Raw genomic sequence first — 27,143 nt, forward strand, 5'->3', positions numbered from 1 at the left:
TGGGCTCTTTAAAAGGATTTAAAATGCACATACAAATGTGGATAAATAATCTCAGGCAATGGAACTGTGCAATTCAGTGTAAAATTAGTCGAGTAGATCAGTCTTCCTGTTGGAAAATCAGTAGCTTTTCACCTTCTGAAATAGCGCCATTTTTATTTGCAACTAAAACTCCCATTTAAGGAGGTAGACCTAGGTTAAGGGAAATAACTCTTAAAATCATCAGTACGTTTGTGTCAACCATTTTCATAAATATATTCTAAGCTTCTATGTTACATAGATTATTTCCAATCTGTTTCAGTTAAATGCTTTAAATACATTGATGATACTTGACTTTTACAAACACATACCTAATTTAAAGAGTTATCTCCCTGAACAAAGGTCTACCTCCTTAAATGCTATTCAATAATGAATTCAGCGTTATTATCAACTCTCTGGTGTGTATTTCGTTTATTTCTTTTTCCATTTTGTTATGAAGGGCTATTATAATTACCTTTGACTAAGGACTATGCGGTTCTTCTCAATTTTTTCAACCATTTCCCGAAACTGAATAGTTTCCTTGAAATTATCAACGACTTTCATACATGTTATGTCAAAATGTTCTAAAATAAAAAAATAAAAAAATAAAACTACAAATTAATGCTTAACTTCGAAAAATGTTTTTCTTTCATCAATTATAACATATACATGTACGGGTCATTTTCAAAAAATGTCGAATTTTCAGTACACCCATGCTAATTTTTTTAATTTCTAATGGAAATTTCAGTTGTAATGGTTTAAATGAAAGCTTGTCGGATTTGTGATTCAGAACATCAATAATAAACACACCTTACATCTATTTTGATAAGATTAAACTGCATTTAAGTCCGATTTTGGGGGTATTTGTGTGCGTACGTTGTCAGAAAAACACATTTCAAATGATTTTTTTCCGATTTTCTGATCGCCTTGATATCTGCACAAGGGACTTTTTAAGAACGTTAATTATCATTCTAACGACAAATCGTAGCTTCTTTATCATTGTATGTTACAGATTATGATCTACAAACTAAATTCAATCAGCGTACAGGAGGTTCATATCTATCCTGTTACCGCTACTTAAATCAGTCGTTAAATTATTCTCCCTATGAATATTGAATCAGTCAGTGTTGATTTCAAAAATGCAAAGTAATCTTTACATTAATAACGCCTCGTTTCTTGAACGACAGTGTAGAGAAAAGAAATTTCAAGACATTTAGTGAAAAAAATAGAGCGTACTTTTTTTTTATGTCTATGCTGTTACCAACCATTTTGATTAATTACACTAACAGTATGGTTGTAAAAAGTGCAATAACGTGTTGGAAACCAAATTCACAATAGAAAACCATAATCACTTCACCAAAGGGAGTAGTTATTTCACAACAGCAATCAAAAACGAAGAAATTTGTCTATCCTGTTATGTCTATCCTGTTACTATGGTTGCTATGGTTACAGTAACAGGAAAGACAATTATAGACAAAAACGTCGTTAATTTTTTTATCTTAACATGTAGGTGGAAAACGAATAAAATATTTCATTGTTAGAACTCATCTTAAGGTTATAACGTCTTAATCTTTCCAATTAAGCATTTACAGGTGCAATACTGATATCGGTAACAGGATAGACAAAAAGGTAACAGGATAGACTTTTATATAGTGATATATCAGAAACGTACGTTCCTGTTACCAACGAAATAAAGAGAAAAGTAAATAAACTTATGAGGGATTAACTTGATGTTGGGTTTATTTGAAAGGGTGAAAAAAGGCCGAACAATATAAATTGCTATCTTAGACTTGCATTACTGGTGGTAATTTTTACAACCTTTGAAAACCAATTTTTAGAGCCATTTTCCAGTACAACCTAGAAAATTGGCAAATAATCTATTATTTTACAGAATGAATATATATAGAAGTCTATTCTCTTGAAAACCATCTAATTGGTAACGTAAAACAAGCTTAACATTTTATCTAAACCTTTTCTTAATAACCCAAAATTTCTTTTGAAAATGGTAACAGGATAGACAAAATATTGTTTCAAGATATTATTGTATGTCATTATTAAGATTGCATCTTTTAATATGTTGTTCTTAAAGTACTGTTTGTTTTGATTTGATTATGTAGAGGGTTGTTTGAATAAGTAACTTTTTACAAATTTTTTAATTTCAAAATTCGACATTTTTTGAAAATGACCCATACCATAAGAAACCATTATAGGTCAATAACACTTTTAACATAAACATTTAATTAAAATTTCAAAAATTTAAACGATTTTAATGTTGAGTTATTGAAAGTATTATTATGGCTGTACATAAAAATAAGTTACGGATATTCATATAGTTCTTTAATATTTAGAATCAAACTAGAGTATTACAAAAATGAGTCGACATAGATGATATAGACGTTTGCTAGCATCCTAATCTTATTCAGTACTTGCTTGAATACCAATGCTTTTTCTGCGAGTAAAGCCGGAAGCATTTAGTGTTTTACTCTCCGGAAGTTTTAGCTCCGATAAGAATACTACTCTACAACATTATGGACTTTAGGAAAATAGATCCGGATCGGAAACGATCACTGTACGGAGTTTGCATTCAGTTGTAACATAATGCCAAAGTTATCAACAAAAAAGTTTGGGCTTGGTATCAGAGTGTTGTTTACGATTATGATCAAACTGTTCTTATTCTTATCTTTCAGTTGTTACTTTCATAAACCCATAGCTAGTGCAAGAACAGCAACGAATTAAAAATTCAACAACTTACAAATTCCTACAGATTACAAAAGTGCATGAATCAGATTAAAAAGAACTACGTGCAGTGTCCTAGATAAAAAAAAAATATATATAAAAAGTAAAATCACAAAAATACTGAACTCAGAGGAAAATCAATTCGGAAAGTCCATAATCACATGGCAAAATCAAATAACAAAATGCATCAAATACGAATGGACAAGAACTGTCATATTCCTGACTGTAGAAAATGGTGGATTGAACCTGGTTTTATAGCTAGCTAAATATTTCCTACATCCACAAAAATTGTTACCCACGAAAATAAATGAAACGCAGTTATTGATCTGAATAAATGTTCCGACCGTGTACATTTGTCTAGTTAAGGTATGTTACAACTAATGCGAAAACGAGGCAGGAAGAACATATACGTTGTCCCGTTAAGGTATGTCACAACAAATGCGAAAACGAGGCAGGAAGAACATATACGTTGTCCCGTTAAGGTATGTTACAACTAATGCGAGAAACAGGCAGGAAGAACATATACGTTGTCCCGTTAAGGTATGTTACAACTAATGCGAAAACAGGCAGGAAGAACATATACGTTGTCCCGTTAAGGTATGTTACAACTAATGCGAGAAACAGGCAGGAAGAACATATACGTTGTCCCGTTAAGGTATGTTACAACTAATGCGAAAACAGGTAGGAAGAACATATACGTTGTCCCGTTAAGGTATGTTACAACTAATGCGAAAACAGGCAGGAAGAACATATACGTTGTCCCGTTAAGGTATGTTACAACTAATGCGAGAAACAGGCAGGAAGAACATATACGTTGTCCCGTTAAGGTATGTTACAACTAATGCGAAAACAGGCAGGAAGAACATATACGTTGTCCGTTTTTCTTCGACTTATGGGTTTGATTATCCCTCTAGTATACCAAACTCCGTACAGTGATCGTTTCCGTTCCGGAACTTTTTTCCTTTACTCCATCATTAGTGAAGAGTAGTATTCGGGCCCGTATGCGGATCGGAACTGGAACTGCCGGGGAGTTTGCTAGTATACATGTATGCATGTAACTCAGTGGTTGTCATTCCTTCCTTTATATATTTATTTTCTTTTTCTTTTTTTGTTTTCGACATTGAAATAGACGTTTGCTTTCTCGTTTGAAATATTACTTGGTCATGTCGTGGCCTTTTATGGCTTAGAATGCGATATGGATTTTGTTGATTATTGAAGGCAATACGGTAACTAATCGTTACTTACATTTATGTCACATGGTCTTTAGCATTAATATTCTCGTTTTCAATTTAAATCTTCTTATTTTATTCAAAAATATATAACAAAATTAAGGTTGTGAAGTTTTTGGTGGGATATGCAAATCATTCTATCAAGACAATTTATAATCATAACTGAATCAGGTTTTTTCCGAGAGCAATCATTTCATAAAAACATTGATGAATGTTGCCAGTAATAAAGTGATGAAAGCCGATCAAGTAAGTTAAAATGAACACACTAACTTGCAATGTTCCGCAAATAATTATAAAAACAACTTATTTCAAGAATCTTCGTATTGTGATGGCTTTAAATCTTCCCTCTATGTTTTTTATTCAGAAGACTAAAATCCGAGAATTTAAGAACCAACGACAAACAAATTCTGCTCAAACCACGAAAATTGATACCCACATATATAAGTACTTCCACAGTAAGTTCTTTGATTGGTCTCACAATGTGTATATACTTATACATATACATCCATGTATATGCATGGCTTCCTTTGTAAATGAATATCAATTTGTGTCTTTTTTAACTGCATATCATAACAAAGCAACTGCAATCTAATTAAAATTAAATTCATGTATTGAAAACGTTCTGATATTCGCGACAAATCAGAACGGGAGCAATGAATGGATTTTTTTTATCTTTTTGTTTTAGTCTTTGAGATAGTTTTGTGTAAATTCTGTTTCATATGATTTCATATAATATTAATTTTAGGGGTGAACGAGTTGTTCCTATTGGACTAGCGACTATCTGTTTAAATAAATATAGGACTCAAATTTATGGCGGGTTCCAAATCTTTGGCAGATTCCTAATCTATGGCAAATGTGACGTTACAAACGCCAAACAACTCAAATCTATGGCAGATTTTTGTTTTCTCCACATCAATGGCAGATCTTTAAATTGCGTCACAATGGAATAACGCAATATTACATGGTAGCTGCCACAAACGATTGCGAAGCTCATAGATTTGAACACGATTCCAGATGTAGGTATTATCCTGGACAACAATTTGCGGATGATTTAAAGGAAATGTGACCTATTATTCGGAAGAGGGTCAAAATGTGCTGTATCAGCCAAAACCCGCGATGTACAAGCTAGGGCACCACTTTTTTCAGAACCGGATTATAAAAAAAGGAGTTATAGTAAATGTTTTACTATCTGCAGCTGGCAAAGTTTATAAAGTGAAAGATAAAATTAACGGATATCTATTTGATTTAAATTGTCAACAAATAAAAAAGATGTATTAACGATAAAATAAGTATTAGTTAAAAATTCAAACTGTTTATTTTTATTTTTTTAACTTTTTTTTGTTAAGGGACTTACTAGTTGGTCTAAGGAATGGGTAAAATATAGGTACCATGATTATATATATATATTTTAATTTTTACTGGGCACAACATTTCAAGCCTGAAGTCTGTATTGAGGAATTCATCATTTACAACAACAAAAATTGGTTACCATCACGATTTGGTTGACCATCATTTCACAAATGTTTATAGACATGTCGTACATTTCCACTGGTTTCAGACAAGTCATTGATCATATATGTACTGCATTGTTTTCCATTAGCTCAAAATTTGCCATAGATTTGGAAACAACAAAAATCCGCTCTAGATTAGGAAATTACAAAACTTGCCATAGATTAGGATTGTAAAAATCTGCCATTAATTTGGGATGGCATGACGTCACATTTGCCATAGGTTAGGAATCTGCCATACATTTGGAACCCACCATAGATTTGAATCCTACATATATATCTTTCAAAAATGTAAACAAAATCAAGCATTTTTGATGATATCACCTTAAGTGTATTTGTTTCTGCGGTACTTCACAAAATAATATTTTTTCGTGACCTTAATCAAGGTATCTACAATGCCCATTTATGTAGAAAAGCATGACCTAACCACATGCATATTAAGTTACCAGTATCGAAAGGATGTAAGACCGTGATAATTGTTCATAATATTTAACAGTATACATGTAGCAATACATATTCAGATATGTCAATGTCAGTACTGATAAAGACACAAATTATTCTTTGTTTCTTTAAACTACGAAAAAAAATAGAGTTAAAATATGAGTGAGGGCATTCATTCAATCAGCTTCCATTTTACCAATTACTTCATTTGCATTTTATCAAAACTTTTATTGTTAACGACTACGTATGTCAATTGTTATTTAGATTTTCTCTGATCATTTTCATTTTTCTCCTATCTATAATTGGAAAAAGGAGGGGAATATTTGTAAATACTATCACAGTTAACATACCTTCCTTTGATATATAATCTACATCTGTCGTTGAATCTGTTTGAAAATCATCAACAGAAACAAAACGTTGTATAGCAGTGTACGATGATGTTTGAATGAATTGTTTTACATGACAACGGTACTCATCGTCTGGTCCAATATTGTTGTCCTCCATTATCTTTATCAAGTCACAACCTGTTGTTATCTTGTCATGATCACTTTTTGATACTGTTGACTTCACGTCTATTATAACTTTCTGAACTGATGCTACGAAATAAAGGCAATTAAATAATAAAATTGAAAACGCAAATGGGGAATATGCCAAAGAGGCAAGAACCCGACCAAAGAGCAGATAACAGCCAAGGGTCACCAATGGGTCTTCAACGCAGCGAGAAAATCCCGCACCCGGAGATGGGCCTCAGCTGGCCCCTAAATAAAAATGTGTACTAGTTCAGTGAAAATACTAAACTCTAAAACATATAAATGAACTAAAATAAAAAAAAACATACAAGACTAACAAATGCCAGAGGCTCCTGACTTGGGACAGGCGCAAAAATGCGGCGGGGTAAAACATGTTTTGAGAGATCTTAGCCCTCTCCCTATACCTCTAGCCAATGTAGAATAAAGAAACACACACCAATACGCAGAGTAAAACTCAGTGTAAAAGAATTCCGAGTCCGATGTCAGAATAGGTAACAAAAGATGACAATGCTACATAAATTAACAAAGGACTACCAGCAGTTACTAACATGCCAGCTCCATCTTTGTAATGGTAATGATAAATAAAATCCAATTTGAATGCATATCCGGAGTTTAGTTCTAGCATCACCCATCCTTACCAATTATTTCTTAAACTGATGACAATATGGTATAGCTTTTTAAATGTACTAAATTTTCTGTATCAACAGTAAGAGTAAACTATTAAATGGATAATCATTCGGAAATATAAAAAAAAACACGGTATGATACGGTGCTTTTTGTCCGCAATTTGCTTTTTGTCCGCTTTTGCTTTTTGTCCGATAATTTTGCTTTTTGTCCGACACTTTTTGTCCGTTTTGCTTTTTGTTCGATAATTTTGCTTTTTGTCCGTTGCTTTTTGTCCGTTTTGCCTTTATAGCTCACCAGAGGGTAAATATAGCTTTTTCCATCATTTGGCATCCGTCGTCGTCGTTAATTTTCAGAAAATCTGAAACTAATGGCAAAATTAAAGCAAATATGGCCACAATCATCCTTAGGGTATGTAGTTTCCAAAAAGTATCCGATGACCCCGCCCAAAAATCAAGATGGCCGCCATGTCTAAAAATAGAACCTTGTGGTAAAATGTAGATTTTAGCTTATATCTCTGAAACTAAAGCATTTAGTTCTGGGATAAAAATATTCATCAATTCATAATCTATCTGCCCGAGATTTTTCAGTTACATTAGACAACGCCTTTTTGGGTTGCTGCCCCTGATATTATAATTTTAAGGTAAATTAGCATTTTCTAGTTTTAATTTGATTGGAGTTTTATTTTAAAGTCGTTATAACGAATAAGTTTACTTGATACATGTATAACGACTTAACTAACAACACAGCTAACTTGTTTTAACGACTTAACTAACTCGTTTAAACCACTTGACAAACTTGTTTACTGAAAACTACTCATTGTAAATACACAATTTTTATGTGATGTTTGATAATAATATAATGAAATTTGTTGCTATTAGATAATAGCACTTCAACTAGATTTTCGAAAGTTCATAGTTCAATAAACAAATGGTGTTAATCTGCATATGCAAAACATTTTTCAAATTTCAAACCTTTATTCTTTTCTGCTACAGAGATTTTAAATACTTTTATATCGGCATCAACAGTTTCGTTTTTGCTCCTTTTTTTTCTATTTGTTACTTGTACAAAAAAAAAGCCAAACAACCACTAAATTAGAAACATACAGTTTCGCAAATTAAGGTTTGAAGCGTACATTTGTCCGACGAACGTGTCTTTCAACAACTAAAACAGACGAAAAGGCTTTTTTTATAGCAACAAATGACATCTCTCAAAATGTGGAACAACAAACGTGTATCAGTGAAAAGTTAGAAACATTTGATTTTATTGAAAAGGCTACGGCTGTATATTTCAACAGTTTTATTTGTAAAAAGATTGATAGTTCATTTTTAACAATCCACAAAGAACTACACAAAAACTAAAGATTGAACAATTCAGGATAAATGGGGAGTAACTTAAGATTTGATTATTAGTAATTTCGGCCGTTTTATGGTATCAGATGAATACAGAATATTTTTAAATTATATAAAACCTATCATATCCTACCTAACTTACCCGATGTCTGACTTTAAAGTTAATAATAATGAAGGCTTTGTTTGATATGATTGTTTAAGATTCATACACAATATACCTTAGTAATTTTGTGTCAGATTATACATTTATTATATACATTTATTAATAAAAATATTCATCTTTGTAGTGTAAAAAATGTAAGGAAGCTACCGATGGATTGATACCGTAATCGTAATCATATTAACTCCATACACATATATTGGCTGGAATATTGCAACATAGAAATTGAAACTTTACACTGAAAAAGTACCTTGAGTGTCAAACACGATTATCATAATAATCAAATGACCTGAAATATATTTACATATAAGCCAACAAAGGTTCAGGACGTGACCACACATAGTGGTCCAAAAGGAGCTTGCAAATTAGGGTTCCCTTGAGGGTTAATAACGCTTAATTAAGAAGTCCGTAACTGAATGATGGAGTTGAGTCAACAATACAATCTTGTCACCATTCATCTTTACTAAATTATTTCTTCATGTTTCGTCACCTCCTTATGTGCTATATTGTATGAACAATACATGTTTCTGCATTTTTACTCTGAAAGTGAAAAACGTTTTATTCTGATGAATGAAGGATTTCTGAATGGTAAAAGTTCTGACGCATCTATAATTCAGTGTGTCATAAGAAAAAATATATTTACCTTTTATTTGCTTGTTTTTATGTATTCTCTTTCTTGCACAGATTACAAATGGTAAATGAATTATTTTTTATTTGATAATAATATAGTAAATATTTAGGAATAGTATGTCTATTGCCAGAAACAACAAAAAGAAGAAAAAACCATATGGGTTACCAATCAATGAAAATGATGGCGTGCACAAAGTTGACGGCAACTGTAAAATGCGCCTTTTAAATAGTTTTATACAACCGTGTTTAAAATACTTTTTAATAAGACTAGGAATAAGAATTTTTTCATGATAAAATGATGAATGCATGCCATTAAAATCCACATTACTAGTAACATGAGTAAGGTAAATTAAAATTTAATCTATAAAGCATGAAACGGGCATATAGAACACGGCAAAAATACGGTGTAACTTGTAACATTAAATAAGCATAAATTAGAGTTTTTGACCTAAAACTTATACAACTTCAACATATTTTCCTGCATTTTCGTATAATAGAATTGTTCGGATTCGGACTCGGGCATCACACGAAATTCATCGCAAAAAAAGTCAAAAACGATCATGATAGCTAAGTTTGGAATGGTCTTCGTTATGTGTAAGAAGTAGTTATTTGGAAGGACTAATAATCAAAATGGAAGAATCGACAAGAAAAATATGTAATTACAATCTTTTTATTTTCAAAATAACTTGGTATTCCAAATGTGCATAACCAGAGGTTTAAAATAATCTGCAAAATATGAATGACTTGATAGTCAAGACTAAACACCGGAATTTTTGTAATGTCCAGCTAGTATGTTACAATCTTAAGAAATGACGTTTTAACGCTATTTTCTGAAAAGGGTCTACGACATAATCGCTAATCATTTCCATTTCACTACTCTTAGCATATATCTATTTATATTTCCAGAATGTGAATTTGCTGCACTTTTTTGTTCCAAAGAAAAAAGAAATATGTTTAATGTAAATATTTAAAGTTATGTAATAAACTAAGTGTCCAGTGTTTTTGTTACGCGCTTGTTTTCTGGAGGAAAATGCCGACGTCTTAAATGGTTTTGGTAATTTGAAGACGTTACGTTTATAGACTCAGCTTTGTGCACGCCGTCAAAGCAAACCACAAATGTAGAACACATAGTAAAATAATTTTAAACAAAGTACAGTCGTTATACATTCCATTGTTTCGGAATAAACCTGTTTATATGCAATTCCTTTACCACAAACCTGTCGGTTTTATTGACATTTGCAACAAAACAAAACAGAGCAAAGCAAATGGAAAACAATGTTCAGCATCTTAAATCCATAAATGTTATTTCAAATATTACACAATTACCTATTCGTAATAGATGTCTATCCTTTTCTGTTACTTCTGTTTGGATGATTTTTTCAGCCAGATCTTCATGAACACAATCATTCTCTAGTGAATTTAGAAAATTCTTGTATCCGTCTTTAAATTTGAACATAAGTGTACGTAAAAGTTTCCTATTTTTTCTCGTGGTGTACGACAGGCTTTTATTTCCTCCATGTGTTCAAAACTCAAAACACCAAACTCTACAAGCTTATCTATGGGTTCTATACTGTCACGAAAATACCTGTTTTGTTATTGTACACAATAGTTCCGGGGAGTGAAAAGAGTTAAAGCATGTCAATCTGTTCATTTGTTACATTTATTTCCTCCTAAATAAGGAGCACACTTTGTTAAGTACTGAAACACCCCTTTTATTGATAATAGACTTGTTAAGTCATGTGATAAGCAAACCTTCTTGACAACCCTTAAATTGGGACTTGGACTCGTCCATTTAGGTAGTATATAAGACCGCACCGAAATCAGTTCAGTGTCGATGTATATGCCATTCTGAGCGGTTATAATTAATTCTCATATAGTGTGAATAGTGAGTATAATTTGTTCTTTGGATTAAAGTAGTGAATTCCAAGTGAAGTGTGGATTATTAATAATAGTTCTAATATTCGGAATTCTAATAATATATTCAAGGAATAAATAAGTGATAGCTATTTGACTATCTATTTGACAAGCTATTTGACTAGCTATTTGACAAGCTATTTGACTAGCCATTTGACAAGCTGTTTGACTGTGGAAATATATCGTGCTCAATTTGATACTTTATTTAGTATAGTTGGGTTAGTTGATTTGATTAGTGTCTATTGTAAATAATTCATTTTGCCATATTGGAATATTCTGTTATTGTTATATTAAAGTGATTATAGGATAACTTTCATTTTGCTACCTAGTGATCAATTTGACAAATAGTGCAAATTGATAGTGCCATTGACTTGTTTTGTTTCATTGCGCTGTGCAGATTGACAGTGCCATTTGACTTATATTTCTTTCATTGTGTTGTACAAAGATAGATTTGAAAAGTATGTTTGTTAACTGAATTCTACCTGGCTGTGGTATAAATCAACCATTTTATAGTGCGTTTGCAAGTGTTTCTTGTGTCATAGTTCTATACATAGGTGTTTTAGTTATCATTGTTTAATATTGCAGTGACTTGCAAATAACGATTCTGATTGATATTTCGGGATATACTTTGGAAACTGTGATTTGTCTATTTAAGTATTAGACCATTTGATTGCTCGGGTTTACACGTTACAAATTGGTGGCAGCACGGTGGGATTCTAAATTGTTTAGAAATACATGATTCATTTGAATTGTGTTTTGTGATTTTTGTGTTCGAATATCATTGCTATATATAATTAAGAATTATATTTTGTAGTTGGAGAGACTACGTCGTGTTAACAGTTTGAAGACCAAAATAGTTATAAAGTTGGTGAGTAAATTTATTAAACATGTCTGATTTAAATAATGAAATAGGAAATATAACATCGGCTATTGAACACCTTGAAAATAGTTTAAAGAAAAGAACAAGTTTTATGCATTCAACACCTAAAATTGGTACTAATGCACATGAAAGTGATTCTGGGGTTGAAACAGCCTTACAAACAAACCCATTGAGATCTGATGAAGCAGGTCGCACAGTCATATTTGGTGCAAGGTCTAAGGTCACATCAGAAAATGGTATTTCAACAAATTCAGAAACTCTCCCTTATAGTAATAGTTTAGATAGAAACTCCGATGACAAGCAAGGTCATATCAGTCAGCCCCCGAATACAAATATGCCACTTAGTAATTCTAGAAATTCGAATTTGGGTATTCTAGTAGAGGAGAATCAAAAGTCTACAAGGGACAGTTCTAGTGAAAAGAAAAATCCTAACCAAGGTGTTAAAATTAAACCCGCTACATATAATGGGGGTGATTCTTGGATCGATTATAAATCGCATTTTGATATGGTTTCAAAAGTCAATGATTGGTCACATGAACAAATGGGTTTGTACTTAGCAGTGTCATTACGTGGTCAGGCACAAGGAATATTAGGTGATTTATCAAAAGAAGTTCGAAGTGATTATGATAGTCTTGTGGTTGCATTAGAAGAAAGGTTTGCCCCACCAAGTCAAACGGAACTATACAGGGTTCAGTTTCGGGAGCGTAGAAAAAAGGCAACAGAGTCTTTGCCTGAATTAGGCCAAGTGTTTCGAAGGCTCTCAAACTTAGCATATCCAACGGCACCTAGGGACGTGCGTGAGACACTTGCACTAGAGCAGTTCATAGATTCATTGTACGACTCTGATATGAGATTAAAAATAAAACAATCAAGACCTAAAAGTCTAGATGAAGCAGTTAAACTATCTGTAGAATTAGAAGCTTTCAATAAAGCCGAAGAATCAAACAAAGCTCATCGTGGTTATTTGCGATCCGCAGATTATAATAGTAAAGAAGAGGGGAATGAGCCCATCCCTGTTGCAGCCCAAGATACAAATACTGCAGTAGAAAAACTAGAGCAGGGCATGCAATCTATTCAAAATATGATTAAGGAACTTACAATTGAAATGGGTAAGTTAAAAGATGCAGAACGCTCGCGGAATAATCTCACAAATGACAAAAAGTGTTACAATTGTGGTAAAAGTGGTCACTTTGTGAGAGAATGCCCAGAACGAAAACCATACGACAATTCATTCCATAGAGGCCGAGGTGGTGGATATAATAGACGTGGACGAGGGGATAGATACCAAACCCCTCGATCAAATGACAACGGATCTTCTAGGGTCATTCGTAGAATGAATAATGACAGAAAACCAAACGTATCTATAGTTGACGAGGCTGGAATGTACATTGCAGTGCATATGAATAATAAAGATGCAAAGTTTCTAGTTGATACAGGAGCGACTCTTTCAATTATTTCTTCTAGTTTCTATTACCAGCTAAATAATAAGCCTATTCTTGAAGAGTGCAACAAACAAATAACCTCGGCAAATGGAGGTTTCTTAACTGTGAAAGGGAAAGGAACATTTAATGTGAGAATCGGGGATACTTTCTTTCAGGTAAAAGCTGTTGTAGCTGATATTCGTGCCGATGGTATTCTTGGGTAAGATTTTCTCAAAGACAATGATTGCGTTATTGATGTAGTAGCAAAGAAATTGATTGTTAGAGGGAAAGACTATCCTGTTCAATTTGAGGGTAAGCTTGGATGTTATAGAATTGTCGCAGCGGAAACGATAAGTATTCCACCTGAAAGTGAAATGGTTATTTCTTGTGTTGTATGCGTACCGAAGGGACAAACAATGAAACACTTCGAAGGGATAGTAGAACCTCTGGAAAACAAACTGGAGCAGAATGGACCATTAGTTGCTCGAACACTGGTAAACACCGATGATCAAGTACCTATCAGACTTATGAATTTGTGTAAAGAAGTGCAAATTATTCACAAAGGGACAAGTATAGGACAAGTGCATGAAGTCATAAGTATTTCAGATCAGAAGCAACATAATGCAGATCCGGAAATTTCTCTAAGGCCAGATTTACAAAACTTGCTGGAAAAATCAAGTAAACACCTCAATAGTGACCAAGAAAGACAGCTACGAGAACTAATTCTTAGATATAAAGAATCAGTTGCCGAGACTGATAAAGATCTTGGAAGAACTACCCTTGTCAAACACAAAATAAATACAGGAGATGCGCCTGCCTTTAAAGAACCACCTAGGCGTACGCCAGTGCATCTACAATGTGAATTAGACAAAAATATTGATGAAATGCTAGAGAAGGATGCAGTTGAGCCATCCAATAGTCCTTGGGCATCAGGAGTGGTGCTTGTCAAGAAGAAAGATGGGACATATCGATTTTGTGTTGATTATAGACGACTTAATAAAGTAACCGTTAAGGATGCATATCCGCTTCCAAGGATCGATGATTCTCTAGAACAACTCTCAGGGAATGCTTGGTTTTCTACTCTTGATTTGTGTAGTGGTTATTGGCAGGTAGAGTTAGACAAAGCAGATCGTTACAAGACAGCCTTTGCAACCAGGAAAGGTTTGTTTCAGTTTAAAACAATGCCATTTGGACTATGTTGTGCACTAAGTACGTTTGAGCGGCTAATGGAGACAGTGCTTGCTGGACTACAATGGGATATTTGCATGATATATTTAGATGACATCATAGTTATGGGGAAAACATTCAGCGGCATGATTCAGAACCTGGAAAAAGTGTTTGGACGCCTTCAAAAGGCTGGTCTAAAATTGAAGGCCAAAAAGTGTTACTTGTGTGTAAAAGAAGTTCTTTTCTTAGGACATATCATTTCTGAAACTGGGATTGCGACGGACCCTTCAAAAATAGAGGCTATCAAGAATTGGCCAACGCCATTAAATGTTTCTGAATTAAGATCATTTCTAGGGTTATGTGGCTTTTATCGGAGATACATAAAAAAATTTTCAGCTGTGGCTAAATGTCTTCACAGATTAACTGAGAAAGGTAGGGATTTTGTTTGGAAACAAGAATGCGAAGATGCGTTTAAATTCCTTAAGAATAAATTGACCAGTGCACCTATTCTAGGGCATCCCGATTTTTCACGTCCATTTATACTTGATACTGACGCGAGTAACCAAGCTATCGGCTCTGTACTTTCTCAAGTGGGTGAAGATGGAAAAGAAGTAGTTATTGGCTATGCCAGTAGAACATTGAATAAAGCCGAAAGACATTATTGTGTGACCAGAAAAGAACTTTTAGCAGTGGTTTATTTCGTAAAACACTTTAAACATTATCTTTATGGGAAAAAGTTCACTGTCCGAACTGATCATGGTTCCCTTCGCTGGCTAATGCAGTTCAAGAATCCAGAAGGTCAAATTGCTCGGTGGCTTGAGGTGTTGAGTGAGTTTGATTTTGAAATTGTCCATCGACCCGGCAAAAGACATAATAATGCTGACGCTTTAAGTCGGATACCATGTAAACAATGTGGATACAACACTGATTGGGAAAAGAAATTGCAAAACGAAAAAGGCATCGTCCGAGCAGTCAATGGTGATCTCTCTAATGAGTTTTCACAAGTCGAACAACTTACTTTGAAGGAATTGCAAGAACACGATAAAGACATTCAATTTATTAAAGGGTCTTTTCTGAATAAGAAGAGACCACAATTCTTAGAGATATCTGGAAAGAGTTTGTCTGTTAGATGTTTGTGGTCTCAATGGGATATTCTCGAAGTTATTGAAGGTATACTTTACCGACGATTTGAAACCTCTGACAACTCGAAAAATCGATTACAAGCGATAGTGCCATATAGTGAGAGGAGAAATGTGCTCTTTCAGTGCCATGATAATAAAACTTCCGCACATTTGGGAGTTCGAAAGACAATTGAGAGAATTCGTCAGAAGTATTACTGGCCTGGATTACAAGCTGATGTTCGTAGATACATTAAAGGATGCGAATTTTGTAACCGCAGGAAAAATCCTTGCCGAACAAATAAAGCTCCCATGCAATTGGTTCAAAGTTGTCATCCTATGGAACGAATTGCTGCTGATATTTTGGGAGAACTTCCAGAAACGGAAAACGGCAACCGGTATATTCTGGTAGTCTCCGACTATTTTTCTAAGTGGACTGAAAGTTTCGCCATGCCGAACATGGAAGCCGTAACCGTGGCAAATTTAATTGTTGAACAGGTAGTGGCACGGTTTGGCGTCCCATCATACATACACTCCGATCAAGGACGACAATTTGAGAGTAAGTTATTCAGTGAAATGTGTCGTTTGTTAAATATCAAGAAGACAAGAACAACACCTTATCATCCTCAGTCGGACGGACAAGTTGAACGCTTCAATAAAACATTAGAGACCATGCTTAGTGCATATGTGAACGACCATCACAAAGATTGGGACAAACACCTTCCGTATGTGATGATGGCGTATCGAAGTGCAGAACACGAGACCACTGGTTATACTCCAAACTATCTCATGTTTGGTAGGGAAGTTTCTACGCCAATTGACTTGATGTATGAGATTCCTGTTGATGTACAGAGTTTTCTAAGTAATCAATGGGCGTTGGAGTTGAAAGAACGTTTGGAAGAAGCCCATGAGAAAGTAAGACAAAATACCAAAACTTCCATGTTAAGACAGAAGAGGTATCATGATTTGAAACTGTCATGGCAGGATTTTCGGGAAAATGACGAAGCCTATGTTTATTTTCCGGTAAAGAAGGTTGGATTGTCATCAAAGTTAACCTCTTACTGGAGGGGTCCATTTAAGGTACTCGAGAAGTGTACCGATGTGACATATAAAGTTAATTGTGGTCAAAGAGGGAAGACACAGATCATTCATGTAGACCGTTTGCGAAAACGGAATCCTCAGATACTTGAGGGAGAGAGTGTGGAACCATTAGAACCACCCGAAACTCTAAGTGATATGAATGAGGAAATTGTAGGAAGAGAGCCCGAGATATTAGAACATGTTGAGAGTGTCCCTGTTGAGGGTGAGGAACAGCACACTATAGAGGAAGGACCACTGGAAAATATAGGAACAAGTTCAAATTTTTCAAACTGGAGTGGAAGAAGGAGACAACCACCCGTTTGGATGAAAGATTACAGTGATTAGATATTTATGTTTTAACTTGTAAATAGCTATGTGATTTTGCTTCGTTAATTGTGACCTTATTTTTATTTGTGCCAATTTAGTATCAGTGTTTTTCTTTATCATTGCAGTTCAAGATGCCAAAGACAAAAGTGACGCCCAGAAGGGGGAATATTCCTATCTCAATTGAAGTTGATGCTAGTGAGCGGATGTCTTGTCCTTTCTGCCCTTCCATCTTTAAGACCAAGGAGCAAAGAAACAAGCATATCATTGAATGCACAGATTTAAGATTGTTTTGTGCCTTGTGTCCGTATAACACCACCAAACGGGTATATCTGAATAAGCATATTAAGAACATTCATTGCTCAGCTGAATCCGGAAAGGAAGGTACGGAAATCGAGGATAACGATAAGACTGACAGTAATCATAACAATTTGACTCAATCTTCAGAAGACATAGACCACAACAAGACAGATCAGAAGGACCCCGAGAAGGTTGATAATGATATTGACTCTTCAAGCTCAGAGGAAGATAACGGTAAAGAAGAAGTGGACAATTCAAAAAGTATATTGGACGACATATCAAGTGATGACGATAGTGTTGCCAAAGTTGGGGATCCAGAAACTCCGGAGATGGCTTATATGGCTGATAAGCCAACTACTTCAGCTGTAGAGATTGGACGAATAATAAGGAAGGTAACGAGACCAACTCCGGTGTACACGCCAAGAGGAAAACTACAAGATCTTAGGCAGAAATTGACAAAGACTTTGGTCCCTCAATTAGTAAATACACCCAAGGTTCACACTATAAGAGAAATGGAAACGGTTAGTACGAAGGAGCAGTCTGTAAAGGAACCAAGACTAGTGACCAAGTACATTAAAATAATTACTGAATATGAAGAAAATGGCAAAAAGATAAAAATCATTGAGAAGAAAGTGCCATCTGATTCACTATAGACATTTTACAGTGAACTGACATTCATTTTGTTTCATTTAATAAAGTCAACAAGAGTTTGATTGTATAAATATCTATTCTTTGTGTTTACTGTTATATCCAGCCCTTTTATGTTTGAGTCCGTCAGATGGGGACGTTAATCCGAGGCCCCATGTACAGGAAAATGTCACGTCCTGTGCATGTAAAAGACCCCTCCTGCAGATTTCGATAAGAGTAGGCTCCTTGGGGCCGCTGCAGAGGCTAAATTTGTTTGGGACCTTTTTAATTTATTCTTTGGCAGTGACACTCAAAATTACAGACGTTAATAAGCAAGAGGTTAATGTTAGAAACAAGGATATTTTAAAGAAGGTAGTTCATAAGGTTTGAAATGTTTGATATGGCTGCCTGGAATTTGGACATGTTGGATATATAGGTAGACTTTGTATCTACGGGTTGTGGTTTATGATGTCGTCTGTTAAGACCTGATGGACAAAAGGGAAAACTGACATTATTGTCGTATAGTATGGTGCCTGACGTTGTGGTCAGAGGATATATATAGTTGAAGATATATATGGTTAGAATCTAACCAAAGTTATTTTGGTACTGTGAAGCGGCAAAGCGGGAAAAGGCTTTGTCTTGTTGTATATATGTCCAATGGAAATAGATGATTTCTCAGCATGTCAGATGTATTTAAGGAGTCATGCGAGGACGCATGGTTTTAGAGGCGTGGGTAATGTCACGAAAATACCTGTTTTGTTATTGTACACAATAGTTCCGGGGAGTGAAAAGAGTTAAAGCATGTCAATCTGTTCATTTGTTACATTTATTTCCTCCTAAATAAGGAGCACACTTTGTTAAGTACTGAAACACCCCTTTTATTGATAATAGACTTGTTAAGTCATGTGATAAGCAAACCTTCTTGACAACCCTTAAATTGGGACTTGGACTCGTCCATTTAGGTAGTATATAAGACCGCACCGAAATCAGTTCAGTGTCGATGTATATGCCATTCTGAGCGGTTATAATTAATTCTCATATAGTGTGAATAGTGAGTATAATTTGTTCTTTGGATTAAAGTAGTGAATTCCAAGTGAAGTGTGGATTATTAATAATAGTTCTAATATTCGGAATTCTAATAATATATTCAAGGAATAAATAAGTGATAGCTATTTGACTATCTATTTGACAAGCTATTTGACTAGCTATTTGACAAGCTATTTGACTAGCCATTTGACAAGCTGTTTGACTGTGGAAATATATCGTGCTCAATTTGATACTTTATTTAGTATAGTTGGGTTAGTTGATTTGATTAGTGTCTATTGTAAATAATTCATTTTGCCATATTGGAATATTCTGTTATTGTTATATTAAAGTGATTATAGGATAACTTTCATTTTGCTACCTAGTGATCAATTTGACAAATAGTGCAAATTGATAGTGCCATTGACTTGTTTTGTTTCATTGCGCTGTGCAGATTGACAGTGCCATTTGACTTATATTTCTTTCATTGTGTTGTACAAAGATAGATTTGAAAAGTATGTTTGTTAACTGAATTCTACCTAGCTGTGGTATAAATCAACCATTTTATAGTGCGTTTGCAAGTGTTTCTTGTGTCATAGTTCGAACTATGTCCAGTGCACGATGTTTTGTCGATATTGTCAACATTGCAATTTCAACTTTATAGAGTCGTTATTGTGTTTACATTGTATCCTATCAATATGTTCTGTACCTTTCTGTTTACATCGTTCACATCGCATACATCGCAATATTAACAATATCGTGTCAACATCGTGTTTATATTGTATATATAGAGTCTATACCTTTCTGTTTACATCGTTCACATCGCATACATCGCAATGTTAACAATATCGTGGTCAACATCGTGTTTATATTGTGTATGTAGAGTCTATACCTTTCTGTTTACATCGTTCACATCATATACATCGCGATGTTGACAATATCGTGTCAACATCGTGTTTATATTGTGTATGTAGAGTCTCTACCTCTCTGTTTACATCGTAAACATCGCAATGTTAACAATATCGTGTCAACATCGTGTTTATAATGTGTATGTAGAGTCTCTACCTTTCTGTTTACATCGTTCACATCGTATACATCGCGATGTTGACAATATTGTGTCAACATCGTGTTTGTATTGTGAATATATATATAAAGTATCTACCTTTCTGTTTACATCGTTCACATCGTATACATCGCGATGTTGACAATATTGTGTCAACATCGTGTTTATATTGTATATTTAAGAGTCTATACCTTTATGTTTACATCGTTCACATCGTATACATCGCGATGTTGACAATATCGTGTCAACATCGTGTTTATATTGTATATTTATATATAAGTTTCTACCTTTCTGTTTACATCGTTCACATCGTATACATCGCGATGTTGACAATATTGTGTCAACATCGTGTTTATATTGTATATATAGAGTCTATACCTTTATGTTTACATCGTTTACATCGTATACATCGCGATGTTGACAATATCGTGTCAACATCGTGTTGTGTTTATATTGTGAATATATATATAAAGTATCTACCTTTCTGTTTACATCGTTCACATCGTATACATCGCGATGTTGACAATATCGTGTCAACATCGTGTTTATATTGTATATTTATATATAAGTCTCTACCTTTCTGTTTACATCGTTCACATCGTATACATCGCGATGTTGACAATATTGTGTCAACATCGTGTTTATATTGTATATATAGAGTCTATACCTTTATGTTTACATCGTTTACATCGTATACATCGCGATGTTGACAATATCGTGTTAACATCGTGTTTACATTGTATATATATATATATAAATATAAAGTCTCTACCTTTCTGTTTACATCGTTCACATCGTATACATCGCGATGTTGACAATATTGTGTCAACATCGTGTTTAAATTGTAAATATATATATAAAGTATCTACCTTTCTGTTTACATCGTTCACATCGTATACATCGCGATGTTGACAATATTGTGTCAACATCGTGTTTATATTGTATATATGGAGTCTATACCTTTATGTTTACATCGTGTTGTTTGTGCTGTATTTAGGCCCTTCTACAACGAAATTTGTTTTACATGCACACGTATAAAAATTGCTACTGTTAAATAGAGTAAAAATTCTGGTAACAGTTAAAATTTGAGCTCCGATGAAATTAGGAGTAAGTTTGCAGTTTCTATTTTCTATGGGTGCACCTCTTTTTCTTCATTCATCTTATATTACGGTATGTGTACCTTTACTGCCAAAACTGATTAATGATATTAAATTTGAAAATAAAGTAACCTGAACACAAACCTACATCTCAACTATTATAACTTGTTTTTAGTGTTTTTTTCCATTGTTTTCTTGAATTTTGCAAAACTTTCAGTGGCAAATATTACATAAACATCATCACAAAATATTTGTCTATATGAGTGGAATATTCTTTCACCGGACGGAACATGAATGTGTTGGTTACTATTTAGCATGTAATTCTACATACATACGCGTGTGTGTGTTAAATATTTCTACTGATGTGGCCAAATGTCAAAAGTATAATACGTGCTAAATTAGTATACCTTCGTTTACGGGACATATCATGGTATATCGTTGTCCGTCTGTCCGTCCGTCGTCATAACGTCAGACTCTTTAACCAATTGACATAAAACTTTGGTGAATTGTTTATACACATGTATCTATTGACGTGAGCTCCCTTTAGTTTTTTATGGATTTTAGATTTTATGTTTCTCAGTTATAGGGTTTTATTCATTATAAAAGGGGGATTTATCCGCTTTCGGACAACAACTAAATATTGCTTTCAACAGTTTTCATAAAACTTTGGTGAATTGGTCATATCTATTTATGTAAGGTCCCTTTAGAATTTTATAGATTTTCGATTTTACGTTTCCGAGATATGGGGTTTTATTCATTAAAAAAGGGGGGATTTTCCAGTTTTTGTACGATAACTCTCATATGCTTCCACCAATTATCATACAATTTTGATGAATTATTTATATCTGTTGATGTAAATTCCTTTTAGATTTTCATTAATTTCTAATATGACATTGAGAAGTAATGAATCTCTCTGAAATTATACCACAAGGTTTCATATCACAAATGAAAGGCTGAAATTGAGTTTAGGGTGCATTTAATTGCTCCAAACCTTCAGGAATTAGGGGCAAAAAACAAGCATTTTGCTAGTTTTACTATTTGACAATAAATTGTGTTTAAGTGTGTGGATCGTTCTAAAAATGCACTACAAGGTTCCATACCACAAAGGAAAGGCTGGGATTGAGTTTGGGGGTAAGTATTCTAAGAAGGGTGGAAAGGGGGAGGGTGTCATATTTTGCACAATAGTTTTTTAAGACCTTCGACCACATATATATTTTGTGTCAGAAACCTATATTATCTCAAAAATTTGATGATGACAATCCAATCTCAGACAGTATCAGAATATTGTGTCCAAACGTGCCCCAACTTTTCATGCTTCAACATCTGCGGGCGTATCAGGCTTTTTATTGTTGTACTTATACCAAAGTATAGAACTAGGCATATCGTTTGATATTCCCACATTATTTGACGTCTATAACGGCCTTATGTTTAACTTGCTGGTCCTACAGTGCGTTAACGACAGTTTGAAGAAGTACAACAAAATATAATTTATTTTTGTGCCAATATTGTTTTTATTGTCAAAATAATGTTATTTCTAACCGCTGTCGAACAAGAGTCAAGGTATCTTCCAGCTGTAATCAAAAACTTTAAATCAGCCATGTTTAAAGCAGACTATTATAATTCTTTATGTTTTGCACTATTACAATCAGTTTGTTAGGATTAATAAATATAATTGTATTTTCCAGCGGTTCGTATAGTAAAGCGGGAAAATATTGTATTGTCGTTTCGTTTCTCATAAATATTCACAAGACATGACAAAATTGAACAACCAGAAGATGAATTTTGTCTTACGATATATTGGTGTATTTCAAGCGCTTCACTTTTTAGCCGTCGTTCAACATAGTAAGCTGCATGGACGCCGATATTCAACAAACTATACGTGCCGAAGTGCATAATGCTGTACAAAATAAATAAGAACAGTTATTGGACAATATGACAACTTTACTAGAGTCTCGTTTGGACGGTTTCCAAAGAAGAATCCAAGAAAACCAGAAATCCTCGTCAGACACACAGATAGCAAAGATAGATGAAAATATGTCCGACACATATACGTTCCGCAAAAGAGGTAATGAAGAGCAGTACAAACACAACCACAAAGTATTCGTGAAGATGAGGGAGGCCACAACCGAGATGGAAGCAGACAACATGAGTCAGACAAATTTTAACAACGCGAAACGGAAGATAGCTGAAGGTATGGACATTATCAAGAACAAAAGTTAATCAAATTAGCTGATTCGTCCGACGCAGGGTGGCGGGTAGTAGCTGAGTATATTGCTAATCCTTTGGCCGAGAATTCCGAGGACAAAAAGAAAATGTACAAGGCTCAGTCACGGGCAGATACCAAGATGAAAAAAGAAAAACTGAAAAAACGTACAGACCAAAGGGCAACACCATACACCAAAACAACGACATCAAATTCTACGGGAAGTCAGTTGATACTTGTTAATGTCAGCAGCGGATTTGGAAGACCTGGGAGATGCTTTTATTGTCATGAGAGCGGGCATTGGACAAGACGGTGTCCAAAAGCCACAACAGAACAAAAGAATAAGATAAGTATAAATAGTACTTACAATTTTAGTCGCATAGAATCGAGCGCACCTGTGTTGTGTAAACAAATATCAGCTGATTTTAAATCAATAAAATGTACACACAATAATGTATGTCAAGGTAACGGTACAGGTGTAGGGTATGTAAAAGAAAAGGTAGACTCGTGGAAAAAGATAGGTGCTACAAATTTAAAAAAAAACACAAAATTAGAAAACAATAAAACTGCACGCGACAACTCTTATTTTGTCGCCGATGAGATAGAAAAACTTTTAGAAAAAGGTTGCATACGTCGAGTGAAAAGTAAACCTCACGTTGTAAATCCATTAACCGTAGCAAATAATAAAGGCTCAAAATTAAGATTGGTTTTAGATGCTAGGCATTTAAACCCACATATTGTAAAATTTAAACACAAGTATGAAGACGCAACAACTGCCAGACAGTTGTTTGAGAAGGGAAACTATGTATTTTCCTACGATTTCAAAAGTGCATATCACCACATAAAAATATGTCAAGCAGATACAACATTTTTAGGTTTCAAATGGGCAAATGAATACTATGAGTATAATGTTTTGCCTTTTGGGTTATCCTCTAGTGGGTATATATTTAGCAAAGTAATGAGAGATATCGTTAAACATTGGAGAGGTAGAGGCATGAAAATCGTTATGTATTTGGATGATGGCCTAGGTGGAGGTAACGGTTTTGATAGTGCTTTAGAATCAGGTAAAACAATCAAATCCGAATTAGAAAGGTTTGGATTTGTTTTGGCACATGAGAAATGCAACTGGTTGCAAGTTCAATCTTTAGAATGGTTAGGTTTTTTATGGGACATGTCGCAAGGGATTTTAAGACTCACAGAGAAACGCATAACTAAATTGAAAGGTATTTTGGTTATTTTCATTTACCAGTTTAGAAGTGGTATTTGGCTATTCAGAGTAAATTTGTGGCCAGTATTGTAGGCCAAATCATATCTATGCAGGCAGTATTATGTGATCAGGCACGATTAAGAACTAGATATTTATATGAATCTATATTGTATAGAGCAAGTTGGAATGCTAAAGTACTAGTTAGTACAGAACCACTTAAAGAGTGCAGTTACGATCATCCCAATATGGCGGACACAAATATACGGAAATTTGATAAGGCTGATTTCTCCACTTTAGCAGGTTATTTTTAGATTTGTATTATGTCAAGGAACATCTTTATAAGCATTGCCATTAAAATATTTTTTCAGACAGGAGGGAAAAGCAACAAGAAGAATGAAAATCGACATACAAAAAATCACGATGATGATCGTAGCTTGTGTTTATTTTTATCAACGATGATCGTAACTTAATTCTACTTAGGATGATCGTACCTGTCTGTTATAAAGAAGCATTATCTGATAAATAAGACAAATACAGCCGTCCAGTATGCGAAAAAAAATGTACGTTATCAGCTGATATTGTGAGGAACTATCACAAATAAAGGCAACAGTAGTATACCGCTGTTCAAAACTCATAAATCCATGGACAAAAAACAAAATCGGGGTAACAAACCAAAACCGAGCGAAACGCATTAAATATAAGAGGAGAACAACGACACAACACCGAAACGCAACACACACAGAAACAGACCAATCATCAGACAAATGTAACATGAAAACCAAATACATGAATTTGGGATAGACAAGTACCGTGCCACGTCTTATCTCAATATCTCAAAAATAAGAGAAAACACAAAAGACTCAACGTAAAAATGCAACACAAAGAGAAACGAACAATATTATAACAATGACCATCTTCCTGACTTGGTACAGGACACTTTTAAAAGGGATTAAAAGTGGTGGGTTGAACCTGGTTTTAAGGCATGCCAAACCTCGCACTTAAATGGCAAAGTTAAATATAATATTGAAATGACAACATAATATTACAGGACTACAATACAAATAAATAGGAGAACATATTAGACACAGAAAAACATGATTAATAGATAACAAAAAGCATCAGGTTTAAAATTCAATACGCCAAAAACGCGCCTTGTCCACACAAGACTCACCAGTGACGCCCAGATATAAAAGATCGAAAGTGAAAAAAGTACAAAGTTGTACAGCACTGAAGATCAAAAGTTGAAAAGGTTTCGCAAAATACGGCATTGTTTTTATGCCCGGGATAAGAACATTCTTATTATATAGAACAATTCATGCTATTGCAAACAGTAAATTTTATCAAATGAATATGAAAGAGATATACACAAAGAAACTAAAGTATTAACTAATTACAGAAAACTAAACCTGAATACATAACGCCTAGATATTATCAAAGTTATCTTAGATTCTAGTTTAATATTAAAATGTTTTATATTGATTCAAATGTTTTATAGAAATAAAGTTTTGCACAGTTCATATTAATGACCAGTTTGTTAAAATTGGATATTTTTTTCCAGTATTTTCCCTTACACTTTATAGGAACAATAGTACCTTTCGAGGATCTGGTATTTCTTTTGAATTGAGACTTTATAGTTTTTTTCATTAACAGATTTACGATTTTAAAAGGAAAAGTTGAACAAATAAAGCATTAAGAAGTGTAATCATATATTTTCAATGACAACAAAAAAAACCAATGAAACCGTCAATAAAGGGAACTACTATTTGATTTTAATTTTCGGGAGGGATAATTTTGTCTTGCATTTTTTATGTTGAAATAACTATCCTGCTTTTTTTTAGGTCTATTCGATCCTGCTTTTTTCGTCCTGATTTTTTTTACATAAATTGTCATATTGCCTTTTTGTTTGGTCAAGATGTTCATCCGGCCTATTTTTACTCAAATCTCCTGTCCTGTCTTTTTCCAAATTACATCCCCCATATAAAAATCAAATGGTAGATCCCTGTTTGACTTAAAACAACTTCTTCGACTAACTTCAATAATACATGTCATATACCGTTTTTATTAAAATGTAAGAAATTGAAGCTTGAAAAATCTAATATGAACGTGTATACCATCTATTTCAACTTTTCCTTCTTAACATAAATAACCAACCCATGGCAAATATAGGCATCAGTAGTCCAGTGGAGTATCCAGAGATTTTCATTAAGGGATGGGGGACTGGCTGCCTAAGAGTAGACCCGCTACAGTCATGCTTCATTGATTCCCTATACAATCAACCAAATTTCCCCCACAAAAAGGTTACGCGACCACCTTGACCCTCCCTCTAAGTCCGCCTCTATAGTCTTCCAATGTTAAATAGTCATAGTTGGATCTGGGAACAGTATTACTATATATGTTCCTAGTTTGACAAAGACAAAACAAGACCAGGTAACAATTTAAAACCGATAGAAAGTCATCAAAAGTAGTGTAACTTCATGCCTTCCTTTACTTTATT

At 34.1% G+C, this 27,143-nt stretch overlaps 1 protein-coding gene across 1 annotated transcript; it reads left to right on the top strand.

The window, feature by feature from the left end:
- Positions 1-17,263: 17,263 nt before the first annotated feature.
- Positions 17,264-18,082, top strand: LOC134684680 (uncharacterized). Its single transcript, XM_063543984.1, has one exon. The coding sequence runs from the start codon at positions 17,264-17,266 to the stop codon at positions 18,080-18,082; it is 819 nt and encodes a 272-aa protein (XP_063400054.1).
- Positions 18,083-27,143: the final 9,061 nt, after the last annotated feature.

The sequence above is a fragment of the Mytilus trossulus genome, chromosome 9 (assembly GCF_036588685.1).
Source record: "Mytilus trossulus isolate FHL-02 chromosome 9, PNRI_Mtr1.1.1.hap1, whole genome shotgun sequence".
NCBI lineage: Eukaryota > Metazoa > Mollusca > Bivalvia > Mytilida > Mytilidae > Mytilus > Mytilus trossulus.